We start from the raw sequence: 13,709 nt of genomic DNA, 5'->3' as shown, positions 1-13,709 counted from the left end.
TTACCCTGAATAAACAGTGACTCTGTACAGTTACACAGTGAGTGATCCTTACCCTGAATAAACAGTGACTCTGTACAGTTACACAATGAATAATCCTTACCCTGCTGAATAAACAGTGACTCTGTACAGTCACACAGTGAATAATCCTTACCCTGCTGAATAAACAGTGACTCTGTACAGTTACACAGTGAGTGACCCTTACCCTGCTGAATAAACAGTGACTCTGTACAGTTACACAGTGAGTGACCCTTACCCTGCTGAATAAACAGTGACTCCGTACAGTTACACAGTGAATGATCCTTACCCTGCTGAATAAACAGTGACTCTGTACAGTTACACAGTGAGTGATCCTTACCCTGAATAAACAGTGACTCTGTACAGTTACACAGTGAGTGATCCTTACCCTGCTGAATAAACAGTGACTCTGTACAGTTACACAGTGACTGATCCTTACCCTGCTGAATAAACAGTGACTCTGTACAGTTACACAGTGAGTGATCCTTACCCTGCTGAATAAACAGTGACTCTGTACAGTTACAGTAAGTAATCCTTACCCTGAATAAACAGTGACTCTGTACAATTACACAGTGACTAATCCTTACCCTGCTGAATAAACAGTGACTCTGTACAGTTACACAGTGAGTGATCCTTACCCTGAATAAACAGTGACTCTGTACAGTTGCACAGTGAATAATCCTTACCCTGCTGAATAAACAGTGACTCTGTACAGTTACACAGTGAGTGACCCTTACCCTGCTGAATAAACACTGACTCTGTACAGTTACACAGTGAATAATCCTTACCCTGCTGAATAAACACTGACTCTGTACAGTTACACAGTGAGTGACCCTTACCCTGCTGAATAAACACTGACTCTGTACAGTCACACAGTGAATAATCCTTACCCTGCTGAATAAACAGTGACTCTGTACAGTTACACATTGAGTGACCCTTACCCTGCTGAATAAACAGTGACTCTGTACAGTTACACAGTGAGTGATCCTTACCCTGCTGAATAAACAGTGACTCTGTACAGTTACACAGTGAGTGATCCTTACCCTGAATAAACAGTGGCTCTACAGTTACACAGTGAATAATCCTTACCCTGTTGAATAAACAGTGACTCTGTACAGTTACACAGTGAGTGATCCTTACCCTGCTGAATAAACAGTGACTCTGTACAGTTACACAGTGAGTGACCCTTACCCTGCTGAATAAACAGTGACTCTGTACAGTTACACAGTGAGTGACCCTTACCCTGCTGAATAAACAGTGACTCTGTACAGTTACACAGTGAGTGACCCTTACCCTGCTGAATAAACAATGACTCTGTACAGTTACACAGTGAGTGATCCTTACCCTGAATAAACAGTGACTCTGTACAGTTACACAGTGAGTGACCCTTACCCTGCTGAATAAACAGTGACTCCGTACAGTTACACAGTGAGTGACCCTTACCCTGCTGAATAAACAGTGACTCTGTACAGTTACACAGTGAATGATCCTTACCCTGCTGAATAAACAGTGACTCTGTACAGTTACACAGTGAATAATCCTTACCCTGCTGAATAAACAATGACTCTGTACAGTTACACAGTGAGTGATCCTTACCCTGAATAAACAGTGACTCTGTACAGTTACACAGCGAATAATCCTTATCCTGCTGAATAAACAGTGACTCTGTACAGTTACACAGTGAATGATCCTTACCCTGTTGAATAAACAGTGACTCTGTACAGTTACACAGTGAGTGACCCTTACCCTGCTGAATAAACAGTGACTCTGTACAGTTACAGTAAGTAATCCTTACCCTGAATAAACAGTGACTCTATACAGTTACACAGTGACTAATCCTTACCCTGCTGAATAAACAGTGACTCTGTACAGTTACACAGTGAATGATCCTTACCCTGCTGAGTAAACAGTGACTCTGTACAGTTACACAGTGAGTGACCCTTACCCTGCTGAATAAACAGTGACTCTGTACAGTTACACAGTGAGTGATCCTTACCCTGCTGAATAAACAGTGACTCCGTACAGTTACACAGTGAGTGATCCTTACCCTGCTGAATAAACAGTGACTCCGTACAGTTACACAGTGAGTGATCCTTACCCTGAATAAACAGTGACTCTGTACAGTTACACAGTGAGTGACCCTTACCCTGCTGAATAAACAGCGACTCTGTACAGTTACACAGTGAGTGATCCTTACCCTGAATAAACAGTGACTCTGTACAGTTACACAGTGAGTGATCCTTACCCTGAATAAACAGTGACTCTGTACAGTTACACAGTGAATAATCCTTACCCTGCTGAATAAACAGTGACTCTGTACAGTCACACAGTGAATAATCCTTACCCTGCTGAATAAACAGTGACTCTGTACAGTCACACAGTGAATAATCCTTACCCTGCTGAATAAACAGTGACTCTGTACAGTTACACAGTGAATAATCCTTACCCTGCTGAATAAACAGTGACTCTGTACAGTCACACAGTGAATAATCCTTACCCTGCTGAATAAACAGTGACTCTGTACAGTTACACAGTGAATAATCCTTACCCTGCTGAATAAACAGTGACTCTGTACAGTCACACAGTGAATAATCCTTACCCTGCTGAATAAACAGTGACTCTGTACAGTCACACAGTGAATAATCCTTACCCTGCTGAATAAACAGTGACTCTGTACAGTTACACAGTGAATAATCCTTACCCTGCTGAATAAACAGTGACTCTGTACAGTTACACAGTGAATAATCCTTACCCTGCTGAATAAACAGTGACTCTGTACAGTTACACAGTGAATAATCCTTACCCTGCTGAATAAACAGTGACTCTGTACAGTTACACAGTGAGTGATCCTTACCCTGCTGAATAAACAGTGACTCTGTACAGTTACACAGTGAGTGACCCTTACCCTGCTGAATAAACAGTGACTCTGTACAGTTACTCAGTGACTAATCCTTACCCTGCTGAATAAACAGTGACTCTGTACAGTTACACAGTGAGTGATCCTTACCCTGCTGAATAAACAGTGACTCTGTACAGTTACACAGTGAGTGACCCTTACCCTGCTGAATAAACAGTGACTCTGTACAGTTACAGTAAGTAATCCTTACCCTGAATAAACAGTGACTCTGTACAGTTACACAGTGACTGATCCTTACCCTGAATAAACAGTGACTCTGTACAGTTACACAGTGAGTGATCCTTACCCTGAATAAACAGTGACTCTGTACAGTTACACAGTGAGTGATCCTTACCCTGAATAAACAGTGACTCTGTACAGTTACACAGTGAATAATCCTTACCCTGCTGAATAAACAGTGACTCTGTACAGTCACACAGTGAATAATCCTTACCCTGCTGAATAAACAGTGACTCTGTACAGTCACACAGTGAATAATCCTTACCCTGCTGAATAAACAGTGACTCTGTACAGTTACACAGTGAATAATCCTTACCCTGCTGAATAAACAGTGACTCTGTACAGTCACACAGTGAATAATCCTTACCCTGCTGAATAAACAGTGACTCTGTACAGTTACACAGTGAATAATCCTTACCCTGCTGAATAAACAGTGACTCTGTACAGTCACACAGTGAATAATCCTTACCCTGCTGAATAAACAGTGACTCTGTACAGTCACACAGTGAATAATCCTTACCCTGCTGAATAAACAGTGACTCTGTACAGTTACACAGTGAATAATCCTTACCCTGCTGAATAAACAGTGACTCTGTACAGTTACACAGTGAATAATCCTTACCCTGCTGAATAAACAGTGACTCTGTACAGTTACACAGTGAATAATCCTTACCCTGCTGAATAAACAGTGACTCTGTACAGTTACACAGTGAGTGATCCTTACCCTGCTGAATAAACAGTGACTCTGTACAGTTACACAGTGAGTGACCCTTACCCTGCTGAATAAACAGTGACTCTGTACAGTTACTCAGTGACTAATCCTTACCCTGCTGAATAAACAGTGACTCTGTACAGTTACACAGTGAGTGATCCTTACCCTGCTGAATAAACAGTGACTCTGTACAGTTACACAGTGAGTGACCCTTACCCTGCTGAATAAACAGTGACTCTGTACAGTTACAGTAAGTAATCCTTACCCTGAATAAACAGTGACTCTGTACAGTTACACAGTGACTGATCCTTACCCTGAATAAACAGTGACTCTGTACAGTTACACAGTGAGTGATCCTTACCCTGAATAAACAGTGACTCTGTACAGTTACACAGTGAGTGATCCTTACCCTGAATAAACAGTGACTCTGTACAGTTACACAATGAATAATCCTTACCCTGCTGAATAAACAGTGACTCTGTACAGTCACACAGTGAATAATCCTTATCCTGCTGAATAAACAGTGACTCTGTACAGTTACACAGTGAGTGACCCTTACCCTGCTGAATAAACAGTGACTCTGTACAGTTACACAGTGAGTGACCCTTACCCTGCTGAATAAACAGTGACTCCGTACAGTTACACAGTGAATGATCCTTACCCTGCTGAATAAACAGTGACTCTGTACAGTTACACAGTGAGTGATCCTTACCCTGAATAAACAGTGACTCTGTACAGTTACACAGTGAGTGATCCTTACCCTGCTGAATAAACAGTGACTCTGTACAGTTACACAGTGACTGATCCTTACCCTGCTGAATAAACAGTGACTCTGTACAGTTACACAGTGAGTGATCCTTACCCTGCTGAATAAACAGTGACTCTGTACAGTTACAGTAAGTAATCCTTACCCTGAATAAACAGTGACTCTGTACAATTACACAGTGACTAATCCTTACCCTGCTGAATAAACAGTGACTCTGTACAGTTACACAGTGAGTGATCCTTACCCTGAATAAACAGTGACTCTGTACAGTTGCACAGTGAATAATCCTTACCCTGCTGAATAAACAGTGACTCTGTACAGTTACACAGTGAGTGACCCTTACCCTGCTGAATAAACACTGACTCTGTACAGTTACACAGTGAATAATCCTTACCCTGCTGAATAAACACTGACTCTGTACAGTTACACAGTGAGTGACCCTTACCCTGCTGAATAAACACTGACTCTGTACAGTCACACAGTGAATAATCCTTACCCTGCTGAATAAACAGTGACTCTGTACAGTTACACATTGAGTGACCCTTACCCTGCTGAATAAACAGTGACTCTGTACAGTTACACAGTGAGTGATCCTTACCCTGCTGAATAAACAGTGACTCTGTACAGTTACACAATGAGTGATCCTTACCCTGAATAAACAGTGGCTCTACAGTTACACAGTGAATAATCCTTACCCTGTTGAATAAACAGTGACTCTGTACAGTTACACAGTGAGTGATCCTTACCCTGCTGAATAAACAGTGACTCTGTACAGTTACACAGTGAGTGACCCTTACCCTGCTGAATAAACAGTGACTCTGTACAGTTACACAGTGAGTGACCCTTACCCTGCTGAATAAACAGTGACTCTGTACAGTTACACAGTGAGTGACCCTTACCCTGCTGAATAAACAATGACTCTGTACAGTTACACAGTGAGTGATCCTTACCCTGAATAAACAGTGACTCTGTACAGTTACACAGTGAGTGACCCTTACCCTGCTGAATAAACAGTGACTCCGTACAGTTACACAGTGAGTGACCCTTACCCTGCTGAATAAACAGTGACTCTGTACAGTTACACAGTGAATGATCCTTACCCTGCTGAATAAACAGTGACTCTGTACAGTTACACAGTGAATAATCCTTACCCTGCTGAATAAACAATGACTCTGTACAGTTACACAGTGAGTGATCCTTACCCTGAATAAACAGTGACTCTGTACAGTTACACAGCGAATAATCCTTATCCTGCTGAATAAACAGTGACTCTGTACAGTTACACAGTGAATGATCCTTACCCTGTTGAATAAACAGTGACTCTGTACAGTTACACAGTGAGTGACCCTTACCCTGCTGAATAAACAGTGACTCTGTACAGTTACAGTAAGTAATCCTTACCCTGAATAAACAGTGACTCTATACAGTTACACAGTGACTAATCCTTACCCTGCTGAATAAACAGTGACTCTGTACAGTTACACAGTGAATGATCCTTACCCTGCTGAGTAAACAGTGACTCTGTACAGTTACACAGTGAGTGACCCTTACCCTGCTGAATAAACAGTGACTCTGTACAGTTACACAGTGAGTGATCCTTACCCTGCTGAATAAACAGTGACTCCGTACAGTTACACAGTGAGTGATCCTTACCCTGCTGAATAAACAGTGACTCCGTACAGTTACACAGTGAGTGATCCTTACCCTGAATAAACAGTGACTCTGTACAGTTACACAGTGAGTGACCCTTACCCTGCTGAATAAACAGTGACTCTGTACAGTTACACAGTGAGTGATCCTTACCCTGAATAAACAGTGACTCTGTACAGTTACACAGTGAGTGACCCTTACCCTGCTGAATAAACAGTGACTCTGTACAGTTACACAGTGAGTGATCCTTACCCTGAATAAACAGTGACTCTGTACAGTTACACAGTGAGTGATTCTTACCCTGAATAAACAGTGACTCTGTACAGTTACACAGTGAGTGATTCTTACCCTGAATAAACAGTGACTCTGTACAGTTACACAGTGAGTGATCCTTACCCTGAATAAACAGTGACTCTGTACAGTTACACAGTGAGTGACCCTTACCCTGCTGAATAAACAGTGACTCTGTACAGTTACACAGTGAGTGATCCTTACCCTGAATAAACAGTGACTCTGTACAGTTACACAGTGACTGATCCTTACCCTGCTGAATAAACAGTGACTCTGTACAGTTACACAGTGAATGATCCTTACCCTGCTGAATAAACAGTGACTCTGTACAGTTACACAGTGAATGATCCTTACCCTGCTGAATAAACAGTGACTGTGTACAGTTACACAGTGACTGATCCTTACCCTGTTGAATAACCAGTGACTCTGTACAGTTACACAGTGAGTGATCCTTACCCTGTTGAATAACCAGTGACTCTGTACAAAATTTCAGGTTCAACTCCATCAAACTGAGTTTGACAAAATTGGTAAATAAATTATTATGAAAGCTCTCCAATTGGTTTACCAAAGGCAGCAATGCCCCCCCTCCGCTGGTCTGGTCTGTACACGACTCCAACCTCGCATTGGGCAATTGATTTGCACCAATTCCCATTGACCCACCTCCCCCCCCGCCACGCCCCTGACCGTGCTCACTGACCTCCACTGGCTCCTGGTCCAGCAGCATCTCGACTTTAAAATGATCATCCTGGTTCTCAAATCCCTCCAGGGCCTCACCCCTCCACTATCTCTGTGACCACCTCCTGCAGCCCCGCGACCCTCCGAGATCTCTGCGCTCCTCCAACTCTGGCCTCTTGAGCGCCCCCCGATTTTTAATCGCTCCACCGTCGGCGGCCGTGCCTTCAGCTCTGGAATTGCCCCCCCCGCCACTCGACCTCTCCACCCCACCTTCTATTCTTTTAAAACGCTCCTTAAAACCGACTTCTTTAATGAGCTGCTGGTCGCCTGTCCCGGTATCCCCTTGTGAGGCTCTCGTTTCGAACTTTCCCTGCGGATGTTATAGGCGCTATATAAATGCAAGTCCTCGATGCCCTCCAAAGGCGTCCTGGTAAAATCACCGCCCTCTCGGGCCCAGCCGGGGCCGCGTGCCGAACGTGGACTTTTTCTCTCTTAAAACGTGGGATTTGTTTGAAACCCTTCCAGCTCGGCGATGAGTCGCGCCACCCCGGCCTCGCCCTCCACCCACAGCATCGCCGCGCCCGCAGACCGCACGCGCTTCCCGAGGGGCACGTCCAGCCGGAGCACCTTCCACGGCGGCCAGCTCCGGGACCGGCGCGGGGCGGCGCAGAACGGATCGCCCACGTCCCCCACCCTCTCGCCCGACGCCACGCCGCTGCCCCAGACCCGGAGCCGGGCCTCGTCCAACCTCTTCTCCAAACTCACCTCGAAGCTGACCAGAAGGTAAGAGAGTGGGCGAGGTCATCGCCCACCCCGCGAGCGGAAACGGCAAAGTGGCGGGTTGGGGGGTGGCGGGTTGGGGGTCGGGGGGTTGGGGGGTGGTGTCTTCGAGGGGTCACGGTTGCTCCCTCCTCTTTACTTCCCCCCCCCCACCTCCCAGCCGAGACTGGTCACCCTGGCGACGAGTTGGCTTCACAACCAGTCACCCTCATCAACACGTGCAGACTCGATGGGCCGAATGGCCTAATTTCTGCTCCTATGCCTTATGTGGGAATTGTATTAAACTGAAGAGTGGAACCAAAAGCTAACCCAACGGCACGGAGGTGGTGAGGGTGGGGGGGAGAGGTCGTTTTGGCACGAGTCACGTTTTAATTTTGAGACCCCCCGGGTCATGTCTGGAAAGTGGAGAGCAGATGAGGAAGTAACTGAGGGAGGAGTGATTAGCTGATGCCAAACTTGGGTTTTTTTTTTATATAGAAGAGGGGAGAAGGTGGAGAGGTAAAGGGTTTGAGCAAGTTCACAATAGGGCTTGGTCGGATGAGTCTTAGGCAGTGAAGGATGCGCGGAGGAGGGAGAGAGTGTCCGCCGGAAGTTAGGGAAGCCAAGACCATCGTATCATCACCAGGAAAGGAAAGGAAAGAATCACTGTGACATGGTGTAAAGTTTAGCCATTGGGGCTGAGAGAGAGAGTATTGGTTGGAAAGCGAGCATTTTCTTTCCATCCTGTTCTGGACAGCTCTGGTCCCTGCCTTGCAAAGCGACAACACTGGCACTGTAGAAAGTGCAAAAACAAAATCCATAAAGGTATCACCAGGGCTGAAAGGTTTTGCCTATTAGACGAGGCTGAACAGGTTGAGGGGGGCTGTCCTCCTCTCTGGAGATTAGAGGACTGAGGGGTGACCTGATGGAGGTGTGTAAAATTCTGAAGGTGTTCGGTAGGTTTGATGTGAAGACAACATTTCCAGTTCCCGGGGAAGGTCAGAGCGAAGGACCATAAACTTAACGCAGACAACAACAAGCCTGATAAAGAATTGGGGAGGAATTTCTTTGCTCAGAGAGTGATGAGGATTTGGAACTCGCTATCACAAGGAGTGGGTGAGGCGTAGGTTAATTTAAGGGGAGGAACGTGAGGGAGAAAGGTTGTAGCTTGGGAGATGGCTCGTGTGGAGCATAAACACCAGCATTGTCTAGTCAGGCTGGACCACCAGCTTCTTTTGTCACTTTACAATGTCTCCAGGCCGGAGGTCTCGTGGCGCAGTGGGTTAGCATCCCTGCCTCTGGGCCAGAAGCTCCGGGTTCAAGTCCCACTCCAGGACTTGACGGCCAAGGAAGGTGTGTTCATAACGTGGCCAAACAGGTTGAGTGTCAACCTGCAAATCCTTCCAACACACACACACCAATGGTGGGTGGTAAGAGCGGGAGAGACTCCTGGTCAATCGTGATGCACCCCAAGCTACAGCCTCTGGTGACAGGCTAGTTCCAGGAACAAGAAGCTACAGAAAACAGAGGTAAAGCATGTGGCTTTGTCTGACTCGTGCATCTCTCGACACAGGAAGTCATCCAGGGCGAGTGTCTCCAGTTATGATGCATTGAAGCCTTGACTGTCCTTGGACTTACCCTGTTGGTGGCAATCGGCCAGAGTTACCTGACAGGAATTTGTGGAGAGATGAATATTTGGGGAATTTTGTTTGATTATCTTTGAAGGTTAGCAAGCATTTATTCTTGATGTGTTTCCCTTGGGTTGGGCCAGAGGCCATTTTAGAATCGATTGTCCCAAGGTTGATTCCGTAGAAGGAGCGGTTGGTCCTTCCACATGCAACCTCAGAATCGAGAAAGCGATGAACGACATCACAAACGGGTTAGGTGATGCCAAGCTTGTGTTCCAAATGTTTTGCGTGTTGATAATTGTAGGAGGGAAAAGGCGGGGGGGGTGGGGAAGGTTGACTGAGGGGAACGGTACAGTTTTGAGGAAGTCCTGATAAAGAATAACGTGGAATGAGAAATAGTGTGTCGCGATTTAAACTGTGAGGACATGGGAGAGTCTACAAAGTGAATGAATGAGGAACAAGAGCCAGCATTGGTATGCTGGGCCGAATGGCCTCCATCTGTGCTGTAAGGTTCTGAGAGAGAGAAACAGGAGAATGATGAAGGGATATAGTAAGTATTTCAATAAATTTACAATTCAGTGTGCTCTGAAGAGGGAAATTTTAAGTCTCTGACATGAAGTGAAGCAAAGTCTCAACAAGTAAGTCATTTTTTTTTTAAAAAGAAAAGTTCTCGGTCTTGTTACCTCAGCTTTCTGCTGTCTAACCCTGCTTCTTGTCTTTCCTTTCCTAGGGTCACTATTGACCCATCAAAACGGCAGACTGTCAACAAAAGTGTGCCAGGGAACCCTCTCCCGCAGGGACCCAAGACTGTTAGTAAGTCTTTCTCAATCAACCTTTCATTCAGTGGCAACTCTGGAGGAGGTGGTGGGACACTTCTCCGCGATATATAGCCGAGGGGCCGCCTGGAGAGACTTTGAGCTGGTGGCGGGGGTTGGGGGTGGGAACATGGAGACCAGGGAGAGAGAGAGAGAGACTGGAGAGGTAGATGGCTGAAAGGAGGGCCCAGGGGGTGGGGGTGGGGGTGGAACAGGTGTATCACCTGAGGCCTGTTAGCAAAGCTCGGAAGTTGGGTCCAAATGCCGTCCGGGTAGAGGGGTTTGAATGTCGCCTCGTGGTTGTCTCGGGGGTGGGGGGCTCCTAGGGGAAGAGCAGAGGTGTCACTGGACCTTGTCCCAACGCACGAAACCCCTCCCTGAACCACCGGTGGGAGGCACGAGCAATGAAGAGGTAGCAGTCCTGGAGGGTGTCGGGAGAGAAAAACCTCACGCCGCTTGGGTTCTTGGGAAAGGTTAGGCCTAGAGCATGTTTTGGAAGTTTGAGGAACAGGAGCTTTGCTTCGTATCTAACCCCTTTGTACCTAACCTGGGGGAAGCTAATGCCAATTCTGTCTCTATAATGGGTGAGTGTTTTCATTGCCCGGGAATTGACTTCCCCCGCCCCCGCCATCCCCCCACTCGATTGGCACATGGATCCACATGAATTAAAAGCATCGTGGGCCGCAACATTTTTGGATGTCCTAAGTTCCTGGGGGCAGCGAGTATCCTGGAGAATAATCTTTCATTCCTGGAGACTCCCGGGCGACCCTGGAGGGTTGGTAACCTGACTGAGGAATGGGAGCTGGTGAGCTCGGAGGCCTGGCTTGGGTGGTTCTCCTGTTCCTCCTCCTGAAGGTGTGTTAGGAGGTTTATATGAAGGGCAGACGAGTCACCTTTCTCTGTGTCCCCTCCCGCCGCTTCTAGATGCCACTGTTTCCCTTCTCTTCCCTCTTTTCTGTCCTTCCTGCATCTCACACGACAAACAGGCCCCCAGGGCACCCGGAGCCTGGGCTGCTTACTCCAGATGTCAAGGACGATCGATTGGCAGTTCTTCGGTTCCTGTCTACCAACCTGAATGAAACTCTGTGATAAACGTGCCTTACACCAAAGGGATTAAACAAAGCATAAACCGTGATTACTCATACCAATTTTTCATTTCCAGGTTTTTTGTTCTTTCATGGGGTGTGGGCTTCGCTGGCTGGGCCCAGCATTTACTGCCCATCCCTAGTTGCCCCTTGAGAAGGTGGTGGGTGAGCCGCCTTCTTGAACCGCTGCAGTCCCTGTGGTGTAGGTACACCCACAGTGCTGTTAGGGAGGGAGTTCCAGGATTTTGACCCAGCGACAGTGAAGGAACGGCCGATATATTTCCAAGTCAGGATGGTGTGGGGCTTGGAGGGGAACTTACAAGTGGTGGTGTTCCCATGTGTCTGCTGCCCTTGTCCTTCTAAATGGTAGAAGTCGTGGGTTTGGAAGGTGTTGTCAAAGGAGCCTTGGTGAGTTGCTGCAGTGCATCTTGTAGATGGTACACACACTGCTCCCACTGTGCGTCGGTAGTGGAGGGAGTGAGTGTTTAAGTTGGTGTAAGGGGTGCCAATCAAGCGGGGCTGCTTAAAGAATGCAAGTTCCAGTTGCCAAGTTGACATCATGGGGATTTGAACCCGCACTCTCGTGACTACTAGTTGCCAGTTACCACGACGCTATCGTACCCAATTAAAAGCTTGTACCCCAGTGCACTATGATTCAGCCCCTATAGGATCCCCTGCTCTGCCAGCAGAGCTCCTACCACAGAATAGCTACTACCCCCCCGCCCCCATTCAAGCCTAACCACCCGAGTACACAGATCAGAGAGCAGACGGAGCCCCTTCACACGTACACCATTCACGCTGAGGGATTTGATCCAGGGTCTGTGGCGAGGCGACGTTCAGAGAAAGATTGGATAAAGAAAGAAAGCTTTGCATTTCTATAGCACCTTTCACGGCCTCAGGACTCCCCAAAGCGTTTTACACCTGATTTTTTTTTTTTCTAGCATTTGTTCGTGGGACATGGGCGCGTCTCTGACTAGCATTTATGGCCCATCCCTAAATTACCCTTGAAGAGGCAGCGGTGAGTCACTGCCTTCTCAACTGAGTGGCTGGCTCGGCCATTTCAGAGGGCTGTGGGTCTGGAGTCACGTGTAGGCCAGACTGGGTAAGGACGGCAGATTTCCTTCCCTGAAGGACTTTAGTGAACCAGATGGGGTTTTTTTTTTCACGACAATCGGCAATGGTTTCGGGATCATCATCAGATTTTTTTACTGAATTCGAATTTTACTGCCGGCCAGTGGTGAGATTCGAACCCGGGTCCCCAGAGCATTACCCTGGGCGTCTGGAACACTGGTCCAGTGACAATACCATCGCCTCCCCCCTCTGTTGTAGTGTAGGAAAAGTGACATGTTGCGCACAGCAAGAGCCCGCGTGCAGCCGTCAGGTAAGTGACCAGGTGGTCTTTTGTTTAGCTGGGAGGCAGGGCAGCAGCCAATGGAGCGCTCCCAAGGTGCTGGGAATCTAACAGAAAATGCCGGAAACACTCGGCTGGCCTGGCAGTGTCTGGGGAGGCAGCGGGAAAGAGTTACCATGTCAGGTCAATGGCCTGAAGCCCCCCCCAAGACGGTTGTCCCATTTAGGGTAGGCCGGGCCAGCCCACTGCACCAGGCAGTGGTGGAGAGGAAGGAAAAGGGTGGGCACTTGCCATCGAGCTCCTGCTGGGCAAGTTACTGCCCACCCTGGGTGGGGGTGGTGCCAGCAGCGGGCACTGCCCACTGACTCCCTGCGAGACGATGAGTGGGGGGGACCCGGGTGTTGGGGAAGAGTGGGGGCCAGGCTGTGACAATCCCAGTCCCAATGGCGTAGGCTGCTCGATGCCCAACGTCGGTGAGGTGTGGCAGAGCGGCTGGCGCCTCCTGGAGACGGGGGGGAGGGAAGATTTGATAGTCTTTGGGTTAGAGCTGGACCCTCGGAGGTGGGGGGACATCATATTGGTGGGGGGGGGAGAGAAAAGGAGGGAGAATTCTGATCAATGGGGAACGAAGGTAAGGGAACTTTGGGATGTCCCGAAGCACTTTTCAGCTAATGAATCACTGTTTTGAAGTAGTAATGCAGGAAATCCAGCAGCCCAATTTGCGCACAGCAAGCTCCCACAAACAGCAATCAGATGATGACCATTAACACGTTGCTCAAGGCCTAAATATTGGCCAGGACTCCAGGGAGTCCCCGTCCTCTTCGAA

At 47.5% G+C, this 13,709-nt stretch overlaps 1 protein-coding gene across 1 annotated transcript in view; it reads left to right on the top strand.

Moving 5' to 3' along the window:
* The window catches only part of LOC144677342 (MAP/microtubule affinity-regulating kinase 4-like), a 39,735-nt gene that overhangs the window by 22,300 nt on the left and 3,726 nt on the right, over positions 1-13,709 (top strand). Inside the window, exons 10-11 of the mRNA XM_078537479.1 lie at positions 7,771-8,028; positions 10,363-10,445. Coding sequence (XP_078393605.1) covers positions 7,771-8,028; positions 10,363-10,445 — 341 coding nt within the window. The remainder of the gene's footprint in view (positions 1-7,770; positions 8,029-10,362; positions 10,446-13,709) is intronic.

Source organism: Cetorhinus maximus, unplaced genomic scaffold (assembly GCF_964194155.1).
Source record: "Cetorhinus maximus unplaced genomic scaffold, sCetMax3.hap1.1 HAP1_SCAFFOLD_2435, whole genome shotgun sequence".
Classification (NCBI taxonomy): Eukaryota; Metazoa; Chordata; class Chondrichthyes; order Lamniformes; family Cetorhinidae; genus Cetorhinus; species Cetorhinus maximus.
The sequence above is the reverse complement of the archived record's forward strand: the minus strand, read 5'-3'. Positions and strand labels throughout refer to the sequence as shown.